Source organism: Diadema setosum, chromosome 15 (genome assembly GCF_964275005.1).
Source record: "Diadema setosum chromosome 15, eeDiaSeto1, whole genome shotgun sequence".
Taxonomy (NCBI): domain Eukaryota; kingdom Metazoa; phylum Echinodermata; class Echinoidea; order Diadematoida; family Diadematidae; genus Diadema; species Diadema setosum.
Window position 1 is genome coordinate 28,821,334 of NC_092699.1, and position 23,449 is coordinate 28,844,782.

General features: G+C 41.1%; 1 protein-coding gene across 1 annotated transcript; it reads right to left on the reverse strand.

Moving 5' to 3' along the window:
- Window positions 1-2,677: 2,677 nt before the first annotated feature.
- On the reverse strand, window positions 2,678-21,753 carry LOC140238647 (alkaline phosphatase-like). Its single transcript, XM_072318547.1, has 9 exons — window positions 21,619-21,753; window positions 16,575-16,798; window positions 13,968-14,142; window positions 12,644-12,816; window positions 8,988-9,183; window positions 7,764-7,898; window positions 7,093-7,284; window positions 3,798-3,938; window positions 2,678-3,188 (listed from the first exon to the last, which is right to left on the reverse strand). Exons 1-9 carry the CDS (start codon window positions 21,680-21,682, stop codon window positions 2,896-2,898), a joined length of 1,593 nt encoding a protein of 530 aa, XP_072174648.1. The 5' UTR covers window positions 21,683-21,753; the 3' UTR covers window positions 2,678-2,895.
- Window positions 21,754-23,449: the final 1,696 nt, after the last annotated feature.

Sequence of the window (23,449 nt, forward strand, 5' to 3'; positions counted from 1 at the left end):
CCCAAATGTATCAAAAATTTATAATGAAGAAAAAAATCCAAAAGAGACACAACCTAAATTCTTCCATGCGATTTCAAATACTGTAGGCAAATGGTAATTGCACGCGTTTTATTCGCGAACAATCAAATCAAGATGGTATGATGACGCCATTTCAAAATTACATAATGATAAAAAAAAAACCTATCAATGACCACAGATGACGTCTGGAATGTTTTATATTCGATGCTGAGTTGTAATCAAATTAGATACCATGATTTCAATTATCCATTCATTCATTCACGTGTTGCTTTTTCACTTCTCCTTTCACGTGTAAAATAATCCATTAATGCCCGGATTGACATAAAATATAGGTAAAGAGTATCGATTTTACTGAGGTGTTTTGAGTCAATCACAATATTCGTCGGGAAGCGAAAGGTGCATAGTACCTCAAGAGAGATCGAATATCTACTAGACAACCAAAGTTCTATGTTATTGCCATTTATCGCCATGGAAACTGGTTGAATACAACCTTATCTGTGGTCCGAGTGATTATGCGCGCACTTGATGGTTCCAACCAAAACTAGAGCAAAAGACATCACTTCGGTACCGGTATTTTATTGTTTCATTTTTGTGATGCATGTTACGTTACATTCCATCGAACAGGTGATCTGTGTAAGTTTGGAATGTTAGTATTCTACGCCAGTCTCGGCACCCACGCGGAGCTGCATGCCCGGTGACAATGCTAAATGAAAGGTTAAAGGTCATCATACAAATGAATGTATACTCTATAGAGCACCGAAATATATAAGTGATGATGTCACAGTCTTTTGTTATAGCTTGAGTTGAAAACAGGTGTGAGCATGGTTAGCAACAATAGTGTTTACAGATATTCCGGCCAGAAGAGGGTGCTTATTGAATAGACCCAGTTTCCATCATGGCGATAAATGGCTATGACATCACACTTTGGTGTTCTTCCACGCCTTATAGTTTATGGTTTATACCTTGATACGGACTGGTTGTCTCTGACGCATCGGAACAAACTGTAAGTATTCGAGTGTTTTCTAGAATAACAAAGCGTATAACTGCATCAACTATTCACTATTTAGAAAAAAAAACAACAACAGCAAACTATAAATTGGAATCTTGTGTATTTTTACCCTCTGCTGCTCCTTATTTGTTCTTCGTTTTACTATTCAATGTCCAATAAACTGAGGAGTTTGATCGCATAATGGGCTAAGCACCACTTTTAAACATTCTAAAGCAAGTCCATCAATAGATAGACGAACTTCAAACCTCTTCAGTGATGCCGCAAGTGCAACATGACCATGAATATTCTTGAAGTTGTGATTGAAATTATTTCGCATTTGTTACTATTCTCTTATTGCTGTTTTCTTTTTCCCTAGCAGATTTGATATGTTATCAAATATAAGCAAATATTCCAACTTAAATAATTTTGCGATAAAGCTCTTTACAAATTACACTGACATTAACTACACTCCATACAAAATAAATTTCTACGCAACGTCTTTGGGTATACTCACTCTCTTTCTCTCACTCCCTCTTCCACTCTCTCTTTTCCGTTAGTACTTAAGAGTAATCTTTAAAGACGCAGTTACCCTGCATTATAGTTTGGACCTAGAGTAGTTACGACAGTGATTTGCTAACCTAGAGGGTAACTTTAAGAATAAGCTCTATGGGGCGCCAAGTGTAGCATGGTCGATATCGTCGACGAAATGACGAATTTCGGAACAAAATCGACCGTGCAACCATTGGCGCCCCATACAGCTTAACTTTGAAGTTAGCTTATCCTCGAAGGATCATGGTCTGAACGAAACAAGTGTGAATATTCTGCACAGTGTTCATTCTAGTAGGTCCGTTTCTTGTAGCGTAGGGTCACATACTATCAATTGGACTATTTTGTTTGAATAAGCCTACTAAACGAACGCAATTGTTTTGATTTTAATCTGTCACTACAAGGAATGGATTTCTTTATTTGTGCAATGTGCAATTCCATATCGTGATTAGCTTAATTGGCTCTGAAAATAAAGTATATTAACATTAGGAACAAAATGGTTGAAATTTCTTTGAAAATAAGACCGTCAATAACAAAGCTCTCGAGTTTCAAATTCTACCATGCAGAGATATTAGGAGCAAACACACAGATGGTGGCGAGTGACATCATCACCTCACAAAACTCCCATTGATCTTCATCTTGGCATCGTCTCGTGAAATTAGTCAGTCACTGACAGCTGTTGAAAGCTACTGAAATCCTTACGTGTGATTGACTGCATGAGAGCAAATTTGACATTGATAATTACAGACATAACACTTGATGAAATGCCCTCCTGCCTGTATGAATCTCCACATGATGTCCAGTTATTTTCGACCTAAGGTCTAACATGAAGTACACATTAATTATATTTAATCTATATCCTCCGCATCAAAATTCCAAAGAATATGAGAGGGAAAGACTGTTGCAGTAATCTGTCTATCAGGGCAATTACCCCCGGCTGAATACTGGTTAGTGATAAGGTTAGAGTAAAGATTAGAGTTAGGGTTAGGTTTACGGTATAAAGTTTGGGTTAGGGTCAGGATTAGGATTAGGTTCAGGATTTGGATTTGGATTAGGGTTAGGGTCAGGGTCAGCGGAAGGGTCCGGGATAATTGCCAAGGCTGGGGGTAATTGCCCTAGACCCATCTATCGACGAAAATGATAACTACAAGTGTATTACGATACTTGTGTACAAAACAAATGGAGAGATATTGAGGTGGTGACATCCAGCAGGCACTGCAAACTTGGTTGCCACCAAGGCCAAATTCTGATGAGACCACTTTCATTCAGTTCACCCGACTTTGCTTGATTCCTTAAAGTTGACTTATAGAGTGATACAGAAATGCACTGGGAATTTCGCTCTTCTACAGGAAGTACGTCATCAAAACAGATACGATAGCTGCGATAATGACTGGGACTTTTGTCGCTGATAATATGCCAGCACCACCAGGGCACTGCTCCACGTCGCTGTTGCAGACGTTATCCAGTGTGTCGTCATAGCAACCGGCAAAAGTCATCACGTGGGCGATGTAGTTCTGCTCGTGCACGCCGTGAAAGAGGTGGGCCATTGGGCCGATGGCGTAGATTGCCACGTCATCTCCGCCGTGGGTCTCCGACGACAGCGGTACGAGGGCGTCCTGTAGAAAGTTTGAATCCTCTGTTGAGATAAACACCGGAAAAAATACACATACATCAACAACAAAATTATGCACAAGGAACCAAAGAACAACTAATGTAAAACACGACATATACGACAGTTGGAAATTCACATGTATTTATGATGTCAGTTTTCGACAGCAGCACTGACAAATTTTGAAGGTAGCCCATCGCTTACACGTGGCAAGCTCAAGGTCACTGCAAGTTATACAAATCTAATAAATACTACTTATATCTCTTGATTATTGATTTTGTGATAACAAAGAGAAGCATGGTTCGTATTTTACGAGGTATTTAACTCCATAATAGGAAGGGACCTCTTTACAGATAAGGCCTGTCTCTGTTGAATATCCGTCTTTCAGCAAGCCCAAACTTCGATTAACAATAATATTGTAACAATAATATATGATCTCATTCTATTAACATATCTGGCAAACCTCGCGCACGCTTTCTAGTTAGTCAGAACAACCATTGTTTGAAGAGTTTGAATAAGAAATGAATGGTCTATCGGCTCGCGTCCCTGTTTGTAAAGGCAGGGAATTATCATGATAATAGCGTATCGTAATCATAACAAAATTCATACAAGAGACAGGTAGAGTGTACAGCTTACCAGTGTCGGTCTCCGTGTGGTCACGCCTGTGACCTGTAAAGTTAAAGCTGACAACAGTTCTCGAACCGCCAGGTCCATTCAGGTAACCCAAAGTCGTGTATGGATAGCCGTCAGCTGCATCGTCATCTTCATCCACAAGACCTGCAAGACGTCAAAAAGCAGCGAAAGAAAAAAAGTCAGCGAAAGAGAGAAAAAAAATCTTTGTGTATCAGCGTTACGCATTGACGAGGCTATCATTCACCCGAACACAATTGCTATATCAATTGCCTGATTTCTGGAGTGGATGAGACTAGGAAACTTCCGCAAGCACGTCGCGGCCACTAGTTGAGCGTGGAGTATGCAAAATTTGCTTCTGCGCGTGCTCAATTCCGAAAAAATCCTCCCGTCCATGGGAAAACGAGAATGGTTCTCGGCCAAAATAGCGTTCGATCCCGATGTTCGGCACGATTGAGCAGCCAGGTAGTCAGCGATCTTGTCGCTACGGGTCCATTCTCACAGAAAAGCGAAACTGTCTTCCCGTCGTGTAGCGAAAGTTCCATATTTATTGTACAGGCGAAGCGACGATATAAGTTGAGACTAGCAGAGGGCTTTGTGCGTGTTTATACAGGAGCCTCTCGCATCGGCGCGCATGAGCCGGTATTTTACCTCCCGCATGAGCGCTTATTTCTCGTGTTTATACAGAAGTCAAAATACCGGCTCATGCGAGCCGATGCGAGCGGACCTCGGCTGAACCGGACCTCTCGAATTTTGGGTGTCAAGCATAGGTCACGTTCGCAGTGCAGTTTATTGCATGATGGGAAAAAATGAAAAAAATCAAGATGGCACCGGCAAAGTCATCAGGACCACCAAGCTTGAAGGTCATTCTTGTAACGTTCCTCTTGACAACCACCCGGCCAAATGATCAATTGAAATCCAGTTTTTCAGTAAGAAGGAGAAGACGTGGTTCGATCATGACAGATATTAAAATACGCGCTTTCCGGTTACCTCTCGAATTTCGGTCGTCTGTATAAACACACAGCAAAATACGTGAGGCTCCTCTCGCATCGTCCACCTCAAAAGGTGGCGGACGGAACCTCTCGCATGAGCCTGGATTTGGCGGCGTATGCCGGCATACGCCGCGTTTATACAGAGCAAAATTCGAGAGGTCCTCTCGCATGAGCCGGCATGAGCCGGCATGAGCCGGCATGAGCGCGTATTTTGCTTCTCTGTATAAACAATATCTTATCGTGTTCTATACATCACACCTGCAGCATGAATGTCAAACGCATTCTATGAATTCTTTGCATGCAACGCCAAGAACTGGGTGCCAAAAAAGTATACAATATTGCCGAAGTTGGGATCGCACTGTCCAAATTAAATCTAAGGCGTCAGCGTTGAACCAGCCAGAAGGATTTTCAGCGTATTCATCCAGATCCAGATCCAGATTTAAGTCTAATATCGATATAGCTTGCGTCTCCTGAGTTGTCACTGTACGTGTTCTGTGCTATTTTACGTCCGCTCAATTCACGACGTAGAGAGCTAATTGAGGCACCGATCATTATTATGGGGGCGCCATTTTATTTTTTATACGTTGCGTCCCAGTGTATTAAATCTAAAGGCCGTGTCACACCTTTCTGGGCAAGCCTTGCGTGCGGCTTGCAAAGAACAATTTTTACTACCCGGAAGTCCCCGGAATGAGACCGCATATGACAGTACCTAGCACGTATCTCACCCGTAGTCACCCGGACACGCCGGAGGTGCGCACGCAAATCTTTTTACCCACAACCATGTATAGGCCCTGTCACACCTTTCCGGGCAAGCTACGCAGGCTTGTTGCGTGTAGGGATTTTCCAACATACCGGACAATTTCTGAGGGCGAACAAGGATTTGGGCGAGTCAGTGCATGTGTCTAACCTGCTGGACGCGTTCTACTTAAACTCTACTTGTACTTACAAGTACTAGTATACTGTGTGACCTTTGTACCAGTCGCGTGGGGGCTGACAACTCAGTGAAGGAATTCCTCTGAAGAAATGACAAAATCCCACGGAATGTCATTATCTTGGCTGCATACGGGATTGCGAAGTACCTGCGTGAGAGTTGCCTGCGAAGTGCTGCCACCAAGAGCCTCCTACTGGCGTTCTGCTCACCCGGAAAAAAGTTTTGGTCATGCTCAAAACTTATTTGCGGTTAAATCGGACTTGCGTGAGTACCTCCGGGCAACTACAGGCGAGATACGCGCTAGGTACTGTCAGGTGCGGATCAACTGCGAAGAGCTCCGGGTAGCAAATTTGTTTCCCCGCAAGTCAAGCCGCAAAACTTCCCCAGATACGGTATGACAAGGCCCTGAGCATGCTTAAAACTTGTTCCGAGTGAGTCGTGGGGGTTCGGTGGCAGAAGTACACGTAGAACACCAGTAGGAGACCCTTACTGGCAGCACCTAGCAGGCAACTCCAACGTAGGTACTTTTCAGTACCCATAAGTCACTCGTAACAGAAAACGGATTGGTTCTCGGCCAAAATAGCGTTCGATCCCAATGTTCGGCACGATTGAGCAGCCAGCTAGTCAGCGATCTTGTCGCTACGGGTCCATTCTCACAGAAAAGCGAAACTAGAATGGGGACGGGAGTCCGAGTGCGGGGACCGTCACTGCTGATTGCTTCCGCGTCCTCTCGGTCTTCCCGTCGTGTAGCGAAAGTTCCATATTTATTGTACAGGCGAAGCGACGATATAAGTTGAGACTAGCAGAGGGCAATATCTTATCGTGTTCTATACATCACACCTGCAGCATGAATGTCAAACGCATTCTATGAATTCTTTGCATGCAACGCCAAGAACTGGGTGCCAAAAAAGTATACAATATTGCCGAAGTCGGGATCGCACTGTCCAAATTAAATCTAAGGATGGCAATACCTATCTCCTGATGTCCACGGCAACACCTGTTGTCCAACAAGGCGAAGACAATCGCAGATGCAGAAATGAAATCGGAAAAATAATAAACAAGTGCTGTAACCAGTGGAACGAAGGTAAAGTTGCCAGTCATAAGAATTGTAACTTTAATTTCTGCTGATATTATGGAAGTAATTGATGACAACATTAACCAGTCGGCTTTGACTGAAATTATCGCAATTTACTTGCAGACCTTCTTTTCCGAAAATCATGGTAACTCCACCGCGGCCGCGGTGCACCGATGCCACACCTTTTCCTGAGAAGGGCCCCACCTTAAAAATGCGGTATAGCTTTGATTATAGCAACCTGTATTGATGACAAAAACTCTGAAATGGCATTGACCCTATATCCCTCGAGGGTCGTATACTTACCGAGAATGGGGTTGCCTCGTACGGGGTAGCCAGAGAACGCCATTGTATGGCTATGGTCTGCCGTCACTATGATGAGAGTGTCCGTGTCGTCGGTCAGTTCCAGGGCCATCTCCACCGCGTCGGACAATGCTATGGTGTCTCCGAGGGCATCGAAGGCCCGGCCGGCGTGGTGACTGTGGTCGACTCGTCCACCTTTATGGCAATCGGAACAAGAACTATTACAGTGAATGATAACTCAATTACTGGAATTCAATTATTTATTTCTCCTTCTATTTATTTGTTCATAATTATTTATTCACATATTGATCTATTTATTAATTTATCTACTTATCTAATTACTTATCTAAGTATCTATCTATCTACCTGCGTATTTATTTATTCATTTATAATTATTCATTTATGAATGAATCCATGAATCTCGTCGCTGATTAATGCTCAATGACTCAGTGTCATTGTCGTCAAGATTGGCGTCCCCCCCACTTGTCCCCCCCCCCCCCTCATTCCTTCTTGCTACGAATCGTTCCGAGATTTTACGATTGTGTTTCGGTCCTCTTCGTGCATGCGCGTTTCGGAATCTGCCGAAACCTTTCGACTGACGCGATGTAACATGACTGGGATGGCACATGCATACCGAACATTGCCGAAATGAATGCAAAGTGTGTCTCCAATACCTTCTACTGCCAGGAAGAATCCATTGGGCTCTTTCTGTAGTATTCTAATCGCCTTTTCTGTCATAGAAGCCAGACTTGGATCATTTCCGGCTTCGGCGTCGCTTGCGTAGTTCATGTGGCTTCTCTCAAAGAGACCTAAGTGAAATTATAGAGAAATCGAATAAATGGTAGAATAAAAAGATGCATGGTGATCACTGCTGTTCTTGCTATCAGGTTCAACCAAATCGACACTAATAAAAGTAGATAAGGAAAATTTAACAAAGATGCGAAAAAGGCACAATAATCCGTTTTAAGGACAAATATATTCATTTAGCATTGCTACAAAATCAATACGCAAAGGACTACAGACATGATCATCACACATACACAAACATGCACACACATGTATAGCAAACAACAAGCACTAGTACTCGTACATTACTATAACAAACATTAAATAATCATACGCGTTACAGTATTATATATGTGTCTTTGTTTTGGGAAATCTCAGCCATTTCAAAACAAGTTTTCATCAAACGAACTTCCTCTCCTTGTATGTTTCTTCGAGAGGTTTCTCGATCATTTTCTCAAAAAAGTTGAAAATCGAATTCCCATCTTAACCAAAACTTAACCATCCCTTTAGAGTGAGAGTTGACGTGGTTGAGCTTGTGCTTGACCACGCTAGGGTAAGTGACCTCACAACATTGCATAACGAAAAATTTCCCTGCAATCTAACGGTATAGATAAAAAACAAAGACATCCTAATACAGATGGGACCCAACTGTTTAAAGGACCACTTCGTTTTACTTTTTTTCCTGATATCTCAGTCATTTAAAAAGTGATTTTCATGAAATAAACTTTGAATTCCTCCTAGAATCGCAAGCTCTTCTATATTTCATTGCATGGTTTCTAATCATCTCTGAAATAGTTACAATTTGAATCAAACATCTCAACAAAAACTATACCATATCCTTTAATCAAAACGCCCGTTTGTACATCATCGCCATGATCACACTGCAGGAAAATGCAGAAATAAAAACAGTAAATAAACTAACACATAAATCAGTTTACAAGTTTGTGCGAAAATTAACTTGAACGTAAACCCTTTGAATGCTTTGAATACCGATTAGTGGAGAAAATCTAGGGATATACACATTGTCTATAGTCCATACCATAGACAGGATTACCATGGTTATATACAGAGTGTTATGGGTTTATGAAGTAAATGAGGAGGGTAACGCCCACCTAGGAGAAAGTCCGTAGTTTCGTGATCGACTTCGTCAAACTGGTCCTTATTCCACACATATTGGGCGTTGGTCTTCTCCGCTCGCCATTCAGCGATGAGATCTCGGCCGTCGGTGCGCTGCCCTCTCGCACTAGGGTATTCGTCGTCGGTTATGTTGTTGGCCTGAAATTCCTGCCGACCGCCGCCCATGATGACCTGAGAGCGTAATTAAAGGACATGTACCGTTTTGGGGAAGCGTTCTGCAATGTTATAATTACCTATAGCGTGAACATACTTTTTTCCCCTTTGGTGGACTTGGATACGTGTATCTCTAAATCTGCACCTTTTCTGCTCATCATCAAGCAAAGCTCGATTGCGACTGGGGTGGTGTTATGGGAAAAGCTAAGAAGGGAGTCCATATCCAAAATATGTTTCAGGACAGAAGACTATCTTCAATGATAAGTGCAGCCCAGTGTTAGGTAGTGAAATTATTCCCTCCTTGTGTCTTCGAAGAATTTACCACTACGCAATGTCATTCTGGCTTTTGCCGTATACGCATGACATCGCGTTGACTGTAACCCCACCACTTTGTCAAACCCCTCCCCGTCGTTGCGGTTGTTGTTTATTTTTTTCTTTGCTCTCTCTCTCTCTCTCTCTCTCTATGGTTTTCAAGTGGCCATTTCTAATTATAACAAGAAAAACAATTATCACGCAGCCCTTCGGCAAAACGAGGGGATGGTGTGTCTTTGAAAGAATGGCGGGGTTCCAGTCTATAAGCGACACACAACGCAATGCTACCCACCCTTTCATTTCAAGCTTGTATATCCTGAACCTCTCATTTTTCTTCCGCAATTACTAACTTCCGCAATTACTCACATCACCGATTAACTGTCTGTGTGCCACTTTAACATTTTGTCCATATAGGGTGTCTGAAATTTGTTCGCATTAGACTCAGTGACACGGAAAGCGTTTAAGTGCGCATTGTAGCGAACATCATCATGGTCAAAAGCGAGACCATCAACAATGATCAAGCAAACCATTAATGCAAAGAAAAATAATGTGGATAGACGGAAGGGACCACTTTAAGACGTGTTCTCAGAGCCAATTTAAATGCCTAAACACTCATTATACTTACCATAGATCTCTCTTCCATGTACGGTACCTCTCACAGAACTTTCAGTCCGACAATAACCAATGATTACTCAGTGGAGTCTGTAGGGCCTACGTTAATTATAATAGATAATGACTTGTGTACTACCCCCATGCATACTTGATAACAAAGCACAAGAGTACTCCTATGAATGGTAATCATTCAAAAGCATGAAAGACAATCTTTTCCAGTATAACATTTCTGAATATCGGCAGCTCCTGTTTTCCCCGTGTGATTATAAGCACTTTTTTCGCTTTTGTGCTTGAAGGGTTTTAATTCGAATTCCTTTGCTTTCGGGAAATACATCACCCAAATCCCCCATGCCCTTCACTACAATGATTTTTACACTCAACTCTGAATCGTAGAAAAAAGATCTAGGCTAGATGATGTAATAATAGCCTTATGTTCCCATCCAATTCCCATCGCATATTTCCCATGGCAAATGAAATACAAGCCGGATAAATTCAACGTTATGCACTTCACAAGGAAGTTTCGACCCATTCATCACACGTACACCTTATCCGGTCACCAGTTAGAGTCAATGTCCAGTCATAAATACCTTGGAGTTGTCTTATCAGACAACTTAAAATGGAATAGACAAGTACAACCACAGCTAGAGCAAGCAGCATGATTGGCTTCCTCCGTCGTAATCTACACAATGCACCGAGAAATGTTAAACTCCAAGCATTGAGAGCCTAGTGCGTTCCCACTTGGAGTATTGCTGTACAGTGTGGGACCCTTTCACTCAACGTCCAAGATTCAAGCAGTACAAAATAGAGCAACCAGATTCATCTGTAATGATTATAAATGACAGTCTTCTGTCTCCGGAATGATAAAGGATCTTAAACTTTATCCACTTCCAGAACGACGCAAGCTTCTAAGGCTATCGACATTTCATAAAATAAAGCACGGCAATGATTTTAAGCTCGAGGATTATATCAGCCCTGCTCGAGCACCGAGAGGTATGACAACCCGAAGCTATCATCCTGATAATCATTCTACTTCACACGGTTCTTCAACTGCTCTCGCCAAATCCTTCTTCCATAGAACAGCAAAGGATTGGAATAATCTGCCGAGTAATATGAAACAGATTCATAAATTTGATACATTTAAAGAAGCGCTCCAGCGTCACCTCCGTTGTGATTATCTGTACATCACACCACAGTGCTGAGTGATACTCTATCCAGAGTTTTTCAGCGTATTCATCCAGATCCAGATCCAGATTTAAGTCAATCTATATAGCTTGCATCTCCTGAGTTTTCACTGCACGTGTTCTGTGCTATTTTACGTCCGCTCAATTCACGACGTAGAGAGCTAATTGATGCACCGATCATTATTATGGGGGCGCCATTTTATTGTTTATACGTTGCGTCCCAGCGTATTAAATCTAAAGGCCGTGTCACACCTTTCTGGGCAAGCCTTGCGTGCGGTTTGCAAAGAACAATTTTTACTACCCGGAAGTCCCCGGTATGAGCCGCACATGACAGGACCTAGCGCGTATCTCACCCATAGTCACCCGGAGGTGTGCACGCAAATCTTTTTACCCGCAACCATTTGTAGGCCCTGTCACACCTTTCCGGGCAAGCTACGCAGGCTTGTTGCGTGTAGGGATTTTCCAGCATACCGGGCAATTTCTGAGGGGGAACAAGGATTTGGGCGAGTCAGTGCATGTGTCTAACTTGCTGGACGCGTTCTACTTAAATTCTATTTGTACTTACAAGTACTAGTATACTGTGTGACCTTTGTACCAGTCGCGTGGGGCTGACAACTCAGTGATGGAATTCCTCTGAAGAAAATGACAAAATCCCACGGAATGTCATTATCTTGGCTGCATACGGGGACTGCGAAGTACCTGCGTGGGAGTTACCTGCGAAGTGCTGCCACCAAGGGCCTCCTACTGGTGTTCTGCTCACCCGGAAAAAGTTTTGGTCATGCTCAAAACTTGGTTGCGGTTAAATCGGACTTGCGTGAGTACCTCCGGGCAACTACAGGCGAGGTACGCGCTAGGTACCGTCACGTGCGGATCAACTGCGAAGAGCTCCGGGTAGCAATTTTTTTTTTCCCCAAGTCAAGCCGCAAAACTTCCCCAGATACGGTATCACATTTAAGGCCTTGAGCATGGGAGGTTCGGTCGCAGAAGTACACGCAGAACACCAGTATAGAGACCCTTACCGGCCGCACCTCGCAGGCAACTCTAACGCAGGTACTTCTCAGTACCCATAAGTCACTCGTAAAAGAAAACGGATTGGTTTCAAAGCTCTCACGCAGGTCACAAGTAGAAGCTAAGTAACACGCATCTAGTAGGTACGAAACAAGTGCGAAAATTTCAAACATTCTTGTTCGACGGCGGAAAATCTTCTACGTGCTGGAAACTACCTCCTCGCCACAAACCTGCGTAGCTTGCCCGGAAAGGTGTGACACGGCCTTTAAGCTACTTTTCAGCACGACGTAGCGAAGAGGAGAACGTCCAGTTCAAGCGTCGTCTCAAACGTCGTCTCCTTATATTATTCCCTAGTCAAGCCATACCTTGATGAAGGCGTTGTCGTCAACAAGCTGCGCGGCGATGTCCTTAGAGTCGGGGCACAACGTGCTGTTGATATCCTTGCTATTCTCCCAGTTGCGGTTGGGTGAGTGCGCGTAGAGCGCAGAGGGCGTCGCGTGGGTTACCCGTGCAGTTGAGATAACACCTGTAGCCTTTCCTGCGGACGTTACAAAGGAAGTATAAAGCTTCAATTTCGATGTAAAAAATACAATCATGTTATCTGGTTTCGCAGGTCTTAACGAGTCTGCAAAGACCTTCAATAACATTTCAAGAAGAATAAAGCAGCCAAATCCTTTTTGTTTCTTTTTGACAGTGATTACTTTGGGAGATATTTTCCCCTTTCATTGACACACATACACATACACTATACCTAGGGGTTCGTTAATCCGAAAATGAAAAGGGGTTCGTTTATCCGAACATTTGTGGCGTTATTCCGAAGGTTCGTTACTCCGAATGTTCGTTGATCCGAAAATGAAATAGGGTTCGGTTTTCTGAAGGGTCGTTTATCCGACAATGAAATAGGGTTCGTTATTCCGAAGGTTCGTTAATCCGAAAATGAAAAAGGGTTCGTTATTCCGAAGGTTCGTTGATCCGAAGTGATATAGGATCCGATACGAATCTTCGGAACAACGAGGTTTGTTTCATTTTCGGATTAACGAACCTTAGGAATAACGAACCTTATTCCATTTTCGGATTAATGAGCCTTCGGAATAACAAACTTCGTCACATTTTCGGACTAACGAACCTTCGGAATAACGACCCTTCGGACCAAAGAACCTTCGGAATAACGAACCTTCGGAATAACGACCTGTAACCCTATTTTCCTGGGTCCGATCCCACGAAACCGGCACCCACGAGTCATACGGCCCACTTGCTTGACATTGAAAAAAGGTCCTTGAGGCATACAGCCCACAAGTCATGCCGTCCAATGCCCATGAGTCGCGACACAGCGGTGTGAGCAAACAAGGTCCACGAGTTCGACACTAGATAGAAAAGGCCCACGAGACCAACAGTAGACAACGGGACATTATGTTCGGTATCGCGGGCCCTCTTTGCTAAGTGTCCAACTCATCAGCCTTCTTTTTTCTTTTCTTCTTTTTTTTTCCTAGTGTCGAACTCATGGGCCTCATTTGCCTAGTGTCGAGCTCATGGTCTGTATGATTCGTGTGTTGTATGATTCGTGGCTGTGTAACTCGTGGGATGTGTGACTCGTGGGTGTCGAACTTGTGACGTGCACCCATTCTTCCTGGGCAAATGCTGTGTGGCCCGGAAAATAATCGGCATGGGCTGAGTTTTGCTTATCATTACCAGTGCGATGAGCTAGCTGCAGAACCGAGTCAACTTCCGTCCCTGGTGCGGTGGTACAATCGTCATACTCCGCACCATCGTCGAGACCGATTATGCCGGACTTGGTCTTCACTCCGCAGAAGAAAGCCGTTGCGGTGCCGGCCGAGTCCGGTGTCTGCGCGTCTGTGTTGTACGTCTATACGCCAACACGGCGTAAGAAACCACAAGAAAATGGATAAAGAACGATGTAATTTATTTGAAGAAAATATGACATATATAATCATTATAATTATCTGAAATCTGTATGGTATTCCTGTATCAATACAACACCTGTTCATAATATGTACGCATAATGATGATTTGTTTAAAGGTACAATGATGCCAACCATTCTAGCTGATATTTTCAAGCAAAAAGTTTTGGAATTGGCTTAAACTAAACAAAAAATAGAAATGCAATCATGCAAAGGTCGCAAAATACTAAGATCCACCTTGACATATCAAACTATTCCGACATGAAAATGTGTGTAATGGTTAACAGCAGTTTATAGTATTGGTGATCAGAATTTCGCAAAGTGATGACAAAAATGATGGGGTCTACATAAAAGCTTCTTAAGTATTGGATGTAAGGAAATATATAGGGAAACCGTTTACTATTTAGACCAAACAACTGAATGAGAAAATAAAAACATGATACCCCCCCCCCCAAAAAAAAAAAGAAAGAAAGAAAGAAAAGTAATTAACGATAGGATAAGATTCTGGGAAGCCACATGATGTAACAGAAAGTCCAGTTATGACAAGGTGAACATGATGGCCCGAATTCACGAAGGTGGTACAAATGAAACCATAGTATAAACCATGGACAAAGACCATAGAGCGGCAAGTGTCGCATGGAATATTTCGTTACGAAATTAGTCATTTCGTCCATGAAATTGTTATTTTGTAAGGAAATGTCATATTTACTAACTAAATGAACATTTCGTCCACGAAATGATAATTTCGTTGACGAAACGGTAATTTTGTCGACGAAATGATCAATTTCGTAACGAAATATTGGTGCTCCATGGTTTCTGTCCATGCTTTAAGCCATGGTTTCATTTGTACCACCTTCGTGAATACGGGGCGATGAGGGAATTAAACTTCAAATGGGAATGTGGACAATTTCCTTCAATGCGTCAGATGGTATAGATGATTGTATAATTTGAAATATAGAATAGGAGGAAATTAAATGGACACACAGACACGACACGCGAGAAGATTCGAGCACATGCATGAGCTGCAATCCAACAATCGAAGTTAACCAAATGACTTATCAAATTTAGTCTCTCAGCTTCATTCAGGTTATTATACTCCATGCATGTCGTAGGAACAACTTATCAAATTATTAATGTATATTATTGTACATGTAACATGGTTAATATCATATATTTGTTATCATATCCCTCAAAGTTTGTTTTTTTTCAAATACTCCCAGTCTTTTGTCCTTGTCCGAAGCACCAAATTCTTAATGGTGCCAATACATCAAATATATAGTATTCTTTTTCAAACACAATGAGTTCCGTACAGTCTGGTTTCAGCGATATCCATGTGGTTCATTAGTTTATTCTTTATATCGATTTTAGTACTGGTATAAGTTTAGTTGGTCGAGATAAACATATCCGTTCTCCAAGACCACATAATTATATGCCTATGAATTCGAGAACCTACAGTTTTTACCAGCGTTATAGCCGTTATGTAGGCCCCATCATATTTCTGATATTTACTTGTGACATTTTCATATGATATGACCATACATTTGTGTTAAGTATGTTTTTTTTTTTCTTCTTCTTCTTCGATCAAAAGACATGTACAATACATGGTTTACATATGAATTGGTATAAGTATAGACCACGGAAAGGGGCAGTTTCGCTAGAAATTTAAGGAAATAGAAAATGATCTATTTGGCATGAAAGATATTATTTCGGAATCACGATCACCCTGCTATCGCAAACTTTGTGATCGATTATATATCTAAATGTCTTACATTTTTGCGATGCGCGCAGCGCGCAAGCAGCTCAAGTGACAAAATGGCTGCCTCCAGTTGTGACCGTGGTGAAATGGCTGACAATTGTTCCCGTTTTCACCTGTTAAATGTGGAAGAAATGTTGAAATCTAATGAAAAAAAAATGATAGCAAAAAACGTAGAAACAGATCAGCTACCTCTCTCGCAGTTCTAAACGAAATTAAAACGATGAATACCACAGCACGAAAACAATTCAGCCTTTGCGATGCAGCCTACGAAAGCATTTATTGGAATATGAGGGATGATGAAACAAATATACAATGTCTTTGTTGGTTCTAGCAATTTTGCTATGAGCATTCAGAGGCAAAAACATAACTTTTCCCCGAGATATACCGGTATATTATAAACATAAAAATCGGGAAAGTAACAATGTATGCCTCTGCATCAACTCATAGTTTTTGCTAGACCCTCTGATGGTATTGCATAATGACGTATGCTAATGAGCAATAAGCCGAAAGCCTTGTTGGGCAAGCTTTCCAACGTGCCGAATGAAAACATAAATCAAACTAAAACGATGACAAATAACAATTCTAAGCTCGAAATAAGATATGAATCGCATCTGATAATACCTTGACAAGTCCCACGTGAGGGAAAGTGTCCCACGCCAGGTTGTTTTCTTCGCCAGTCCTCCCGGCCAGTTGCCCCTGTCGGATGCGGGCGGCCGTTATTGTGGGAATGCTCATGCCATCACCGAGGAAGAAGATGATGTTCTTCGCCTGCCCGATATTCAGCGTCTGAAGCCGCAGGGCGGTCCGGATGCTTTCTTGTGCCTGGTTGTTCCAGAATTCTGCGTCTGCGATTGGAATAATGGTAAAGAGTGATCATTACTTTAATACAAGAACGTTAAGTAACCAAGCAAAAACAAACAAACAAACAGACAAAGCAAAAAACATAAACAACTAGAAATGTCGCTTTGGCGACTGGTATGCCTCCGCCATAATGCATGATTTTCCCAATAGGTCTAGATAGTACATGTGGACAATGTATGATTATATTTTCACAAAATTGGCAAAATATTGAAATGACAAGTTTGTCACAAATGTGTTGAATGTTCACCTTCCTTGACCTAGGTTTAATTGGATGAATAGGAGAACATGTATCTAGGAATTTAAGGACTTTAACTTGACTTTGACCCATTCATACATTTAGGCATTGAGTAATTTTCAAGGTACAGGTGTGGAGAAAAAGTGCAATTTCTGAATTGAATAGTAAATTGTTACCATTTTCATCTGGCCCTTGACCCTAAAATTCATAAGATAATCACTTTCAGGTAGAACATGCATAATATGTACTAAGTTTCAAGATAACTTGAGCCACTTCGAGATATGGAGGAAAAAGTTAGTTCAGCACTTTCACTTGATCTTTGACCTTTTGACCTTTGAGGCAAAAAAAGAAGAAAAAAAAACTTTCCAGAGAATTTCTATTAGGTTACACATGCATACACCAAGTGTAAAAAAATAATAACCCTGCTGGCATTGCATAAATATGAGGGAAATAGTAAAATTTTGAAGTGTTGCACTTGACCTTTGACCCCTGACCTTTGACCCCATGAACCCTACATTCTCTAGATAATCACTTCCAGTCAGTACATGTATATGCACTGTTCCATGAAGATACCTTGAACAATTTTCCAAGGCACGGAGAAAAAAAAAAAGAAGTTTTGATATTTTTACTTGACCTTTTGACCTTTGACCTTTGACCTCATGACCCAAACTTTCACCAGAGAATCTTAATTGGGTAATACATGTATACACTAAGTTTCAAGAAAATATCTTCAGGCATTCAATAGATATGGCGAAAATAGTGAAATTTCATGTATTTGACCCTGACCCTTTGACCTTTGACCTTTGACCTCATGACGCAAACTTTCACCAGAGAATCTTAATTGGGTAATACATGTATACACTAAGTTTCAAGAAAATATGTTCAGGCATTCAATAGATATGGTGGAAAAAGTGAAATTTTATGTATTTGACCTTGACCTTTTGACCTTTGACCTTGAGCATGTGCACCCAAAAGTTGATAGGCACAACTTCACCCCCTAATACACATACATGCCAAGTTTCATTAGGATACCTCAACAGGTTTTGATAGTTACCTTGTCCACAAAATTCATTACGGACGGACGGAAGGACGGACGGACGGACGGAAGGACGGACGAACGGACGGACGGACGGACGGACGGACGGACAACCCGAAAACATTATGCCTCCGGCACCACTTCGTGGCGGAGGCATAAAAAACAAAGCAAACTAGAAATGTCGCTTTGGCGACTGGTATGCCTCCGCCATAATGCATGATTTTCCCAATAGGTCTAGATAGTACATGTGGACAATGTGTGATTACATTTTCACAAAATTGGCAAAATATTGAAATGACAAGTTTGTCACAAATGTGTTGAATGTTCACCTTCCTTGACCTAGGTTTAATTGGATGAATAGGAGAGCATGTATCTAGGGATTTAAGGACTTTAACTCGACTTTGACCCATTCATACATTTAGGCATTGAGTAATTTTCAAGGTACAGGTGTGGAGAAAAAGTGCAATTTCTGAATTGAATAGTAAATTGTTACCATTTTTATCTGGCCCTTGACCCTAAAATTCATAAGATAATCACTTTCAGGTAGAACATGCATAATATGTACTATGTTTCAAGATAACTTGAGCCACTTCCGAGATATGGAGGAAAAAGTTAGTTCAGCACTTTCACTTGATCTTTGACTTTTTGACCTTTGAGGCAAAAAAAAGAAGAAAAAAAAACTTTCCAGAGAATTTCTATTAGGTTACACATGTATGCATACACCAAGTGAAAAAAAAAAAATAACCCTGCTGGCATTGCATGATAGGAGGGAAATAGTAAAATTTTGAAGTGTTGCACTTGACCTTTGACCACTGACCTTTGACCCCATTAACCCTACATTCTCTAGATAATCACCTTTGACCTTTGACCTCATGACCCAAACTTTCACCAGATAATCTTCATTGGGTAATACATATATACACTAAGTTTCAAGAAAATATCTTCAGGCATTCAATAGATATGGTGGAAATAGTGAAATTTTATGTATTTGACCCTGACCTTTTGACCTTTGACCTTTGACCTCATGACCCGAACTTTCACCAGAGAATCTTAATTGGGTAATACATGGCGGAGGCTTCTTCACTGGGTCTTCATTGGGTAATACATATATACACTAAGTTTCAAGAAAATATCTTCAGGCATTCAATAGATATGGTGGAAATAGTGAAATTTTATGTATTTGACCCTGACCTTTTGACCTTTGACCTTTGACCTCATGACCCGAACTTTCACCAGAGAATCTTAATTGGGTAATACATGGCGGAGGCATAAAAATAACAACAATACATATATAAACACATAAATAACGAACAACAATACTAACAGTCAAGATATAATTACTCCCTCATTCCTTTTTATGCCTCCGCCACGAAGTAGTGCCGGAGGCATTATGTTTTCGGGTTGTCCGTCCGTCCGTCCGTCCGTCCTTCCGTCCGTCCGTCCGTCCGTCCGTTCGTCCTTCCGTCCGCAGGCGTCCGTCCGTAATGAATTTTGTGGACAAGGTAACTATCAAAACCTTTTGAGGCATCCTAATGAAACTTGGCATGTATGTGTATTAGAGGGTGAAGTTGTGCCTATCAACTTTTGGGTGCACATGCTCAAGGTCAAAGGTCAAAAAAGGTCAAGGTCAAATGCATAAAATTTCACTATTTTCATTATATCTATGCAATGCCTGAAGATATTTTCTTGAAACTTAGTGTATACATGTATTACCCAATTAAGATTCTCTGGTGAAAGTTTGGGTCATGAGGTCAAAGGTCAAGGTCAAAAGTTCAAGTAAAAATATTTAAACTTCACCTTTTTTCTCTGTACGTACCTTGGAAATTGTTCAAGGTCTCTTCATGGAACATAGTATATATACATGTACTGACTGGCAGTGATTATCTAGAGAATTTAAGGTTCATGGGGTCAGAGGTCAGGGGTCAAAGGTCAAGGGCAACACTTCAAAATTTTACTAAATATTTCCCTCATGTTTATGCAATGCCAGCAGGATTATTATTATTTTTTGTTTACACTAGGTGTATGCATGTTTAACCTAATAGAGATTCTCTGGAAAGTTTTTTTCTTCTTTTGTTTTTGCCTCAAAGGTCAAAAGGTCAAAGATCAAGTGAAAGTGCTGAACTAAGTTTTTCCTCCATATCTCGGAAGTGGCTTAAGTTATCTTGAAACGTACTACATATTTATGCATCTTCTGCCTGACAGTGATTATCTTATGAATTTTAGGGTCAAAGGCCAGATGAAAATGGTAATAATTCACTATTCAATACGTAAATTGCACTTTTTCTCCATACCTTGAAAATTACTAAATGCATAAACGTATGTATGGGTCAAAGTCAAGTTAAAGTCGGTAAATCCCAAATACATGCTCTCCTATTCATCCAATTAAACCTAGGTCAAGGAAGGTGAACATTCAACACATTTGTGACAAACTTGTCATTTTAACATTTTGCCAATTTTGTGAAAATGTAATCACACATTGTCCACATGTACTATTTAGACCTATTAGGAGAATTATGCATTATGACGGAGGCATACCAGTCGCCATTGCGACATTTCTAGTTTTTTTTTTTTTTTTTTTTCTCATCTGAGAAGATGGCTGGATAACCCATATTGGTCAGCTGCACTAGCTGGTCCTCCACGGGGTCCAGTCGAATGTGAGAAGAGACAACCTTTAACCGGCTGACCCGTCCGGGCCATGCACCCTGGTCTTTGCGATGCATGAATGAAGCGGGATCTTTTACGTGCATGAGTTTTGACTATCTCACATACGTGTATGTATGTGTACTTGGTATTTTAAAAGAATCATAATTGTTGAAAGGATTGTCCGATTTTCATCCAGCTTTCACTGACATGTCCTGTTAATATTGCTGTATTCTCTTAACTCATATGTGTATGAAGGTGTGTCTGTCCTTACATGATTGACGTGAACTTCGGGCATTCACTTTTACCAAAAAAAAAAAAAAAATAGGCTTACTTGACAATGTGAACATTAGTGTGTAATATCTCTGCATATTTATACTCCTTGCCTAGGATCTTCTTCAAGATCTTAATCTGAAAGCCGCATCACGCAATCCAAAGCCAGTTTACAGTTAGCACAATGGGCACATTGGTACAAATTACCTTCTTTTTTTCTCAATTGGTTATGCGCTTCACTCGTTTTCAAAGTAGCATAATGCATTCATGCATTCATCAGTAGCATGATGAAACTCACGTTCAAACGATGGATGAACCTGCGCAGAGCAGGTGACAAGAATTGTCTTTTAATTGGCACCACGGAAGGCATTCATTTCATTGTTTTGTGTTGAATGCATAAACAAAGTCTTTCTACCTTATACCTTATACTTCAAAGAATCGAATGCATGATGTGGTATCCACAGCTCATTTAGACTACATGTATTATATGCCTACACTCCAAATACATCGGCATTGGTTAAGTACAACTACCACTCTAGGCCTACTATTTTGCCGTCCATTATAATCTGTAGTGCCTTCTAGATCGTGCACTATTCACTAATGAGTGCAATATACTATACCTTGTCCACCCACCCTCCACACCAACGCCACGAAGATTGTCGCCAGCACCGCATAAGCCTTCATCTTGACAGGTTCTGAAGATCGCCCAAGCAATCACAACTCGAGTGCTATATAAAATTATTTCTCTAGTGTTTCTCCGCAAACTCTTCGGTATTTACAATCTCAACAGTCATTGGCCACTTGATTGCGGCCGCAAAGTTTGCCAACACGAGGAGTATATACTCACTCTCATGTGATATCCATGCGAGGAGGGTGGTATATAACGGCACCTATACGATATACTAACAGATACTCATTATCTTGGTCTTACTTGAGATACGATAAAAACCGGCTGATCATTCTCCGTCTTGTTAGTCAGGTCATAGTCCATATTTACAAAATACCTAATGATTATCGGTATAATGGGCAAGGAAGAAACTTTATTGCATTGGATAACAGTCATTATAAACTCATAGGGGGCATAACATGTGTATACACGCGCTTACGCATTCACACGCACACACATGTGAATATACATTTATCTCTATCTCTCTCTCTCTCTCTCTCTCTCTCTATATATATATATATATATGTGTGTGTCTGTGTGTGTGTGTGTGTGTGTGTGTATAATAAACATTATGCGAACGTATACACACATTCTACTAAAATGTTCTTTTCAACAGTATATTTTCGTGACCAGTGTATCAAATTTTGATTGTTTGAACAGAATTATATGCGGCGTCATTGGTATTGAACTGCCATGAACCGAGTTTGGTAGAAATGTCGTCATGTTCATCCATGTGCAATCATAGCAATGCGAAACCAAGCAAGGCTACTGTTGTATACGACTCAACTGGTATGACCCGTTAGAACGATAGTCGGACTCGCCACATTTCCCTTGCATGCCTTGCTGTTTAAAGCGGATCCACATGCAATTATTATTCACACGGTCGCAGAGAATGTCGTAGACAACGTGGAATCTCTATTCACCATATTGTAGTGATAATCACAGGAAGAAAAGACATCAACTCTGAAAATAAAACTGAAAGCAAATGGGTGATCAATTACTTCACCAAAGCGTTAGTCTAAGTCCTTCCACCATTTCGCCTTCCGGCGTCAGCGTGGTTGGCATGGATCGCCTACTTCCTTTTAGGCCTATCTCTCAAGCGCCACCCTTCAAACATGCGAGCATCACGAATATCATGAACTCACTGCGTATTTTAAGAACTCATATATCTCATGCGTAATGCATTAATCTATCTAACCGTATTATCGTCGGATCGGAGCCAATAAACAGACGATCAGTTGACACTGGTGGGACACGCCCAAGAAAACATCACACGGACATTAAAGGTCCTGTTTACCTTTGGGAGGAGTGATTTTAAAAATGTTCAAGATATCACATTTTATGCATATGTGTAGGTCAGTTGTATCACAAAACATAGTACCATGTAAAACTTTTGCCGTAAAGCCTAAAATATAAGGAGATATCACTGTTTTTCTCATAAACCGCAACTGTAGACGGTTTAGTCTGGAAGCATTTTTATTATAACTATTGTTCACATTTTTATATTTAACAATACTTAACATCCATTTTACGGATTCAAATTTTTTACATTGGTTGTTTCTATCCCTAACTCACATTTAAGAACTATTTTGAAGCACTACTGTTGGGTTTTTGTTTCATCTGCAAATGGTAAATTATGCCTGCAAAGGACAATCAAAATTTTGTCTACAGAAGTATCCGAGTTGTCGGTGAGAGCATGCCATGGTGTTTGTGTTTGATAATGTGCGTCATTATGATTGTGTGCAAGTATGTGTGTATTACTCTGTCATTTTTCCTATCTCTTA

Bases quoted from the DNA above. Each gene is read 5' to 3' on its own strand.
- LOC140238647 (XM_072318547.1), bottom strand. From the start codon at position 21,682: ATGAAGGCTTATGCGGTGCTGGCGACAATCTTCGTGGCGTTGGTGTGG. The intron at 12,817-13,967 runs GTAATGATAAGC...TAACGTCCGCAG, and splicing joins GCAGCTAGCTCATCGCACTG to GAAAGGCTACAGGTGTTATC. The intron at 3,939-7,092 runs GTAAGTATACGA...GACGTCTTGCAG, and splicing joins ACGAGGCAACCCCATTCTCG to GTCTTGTGGATGAAGATGAC.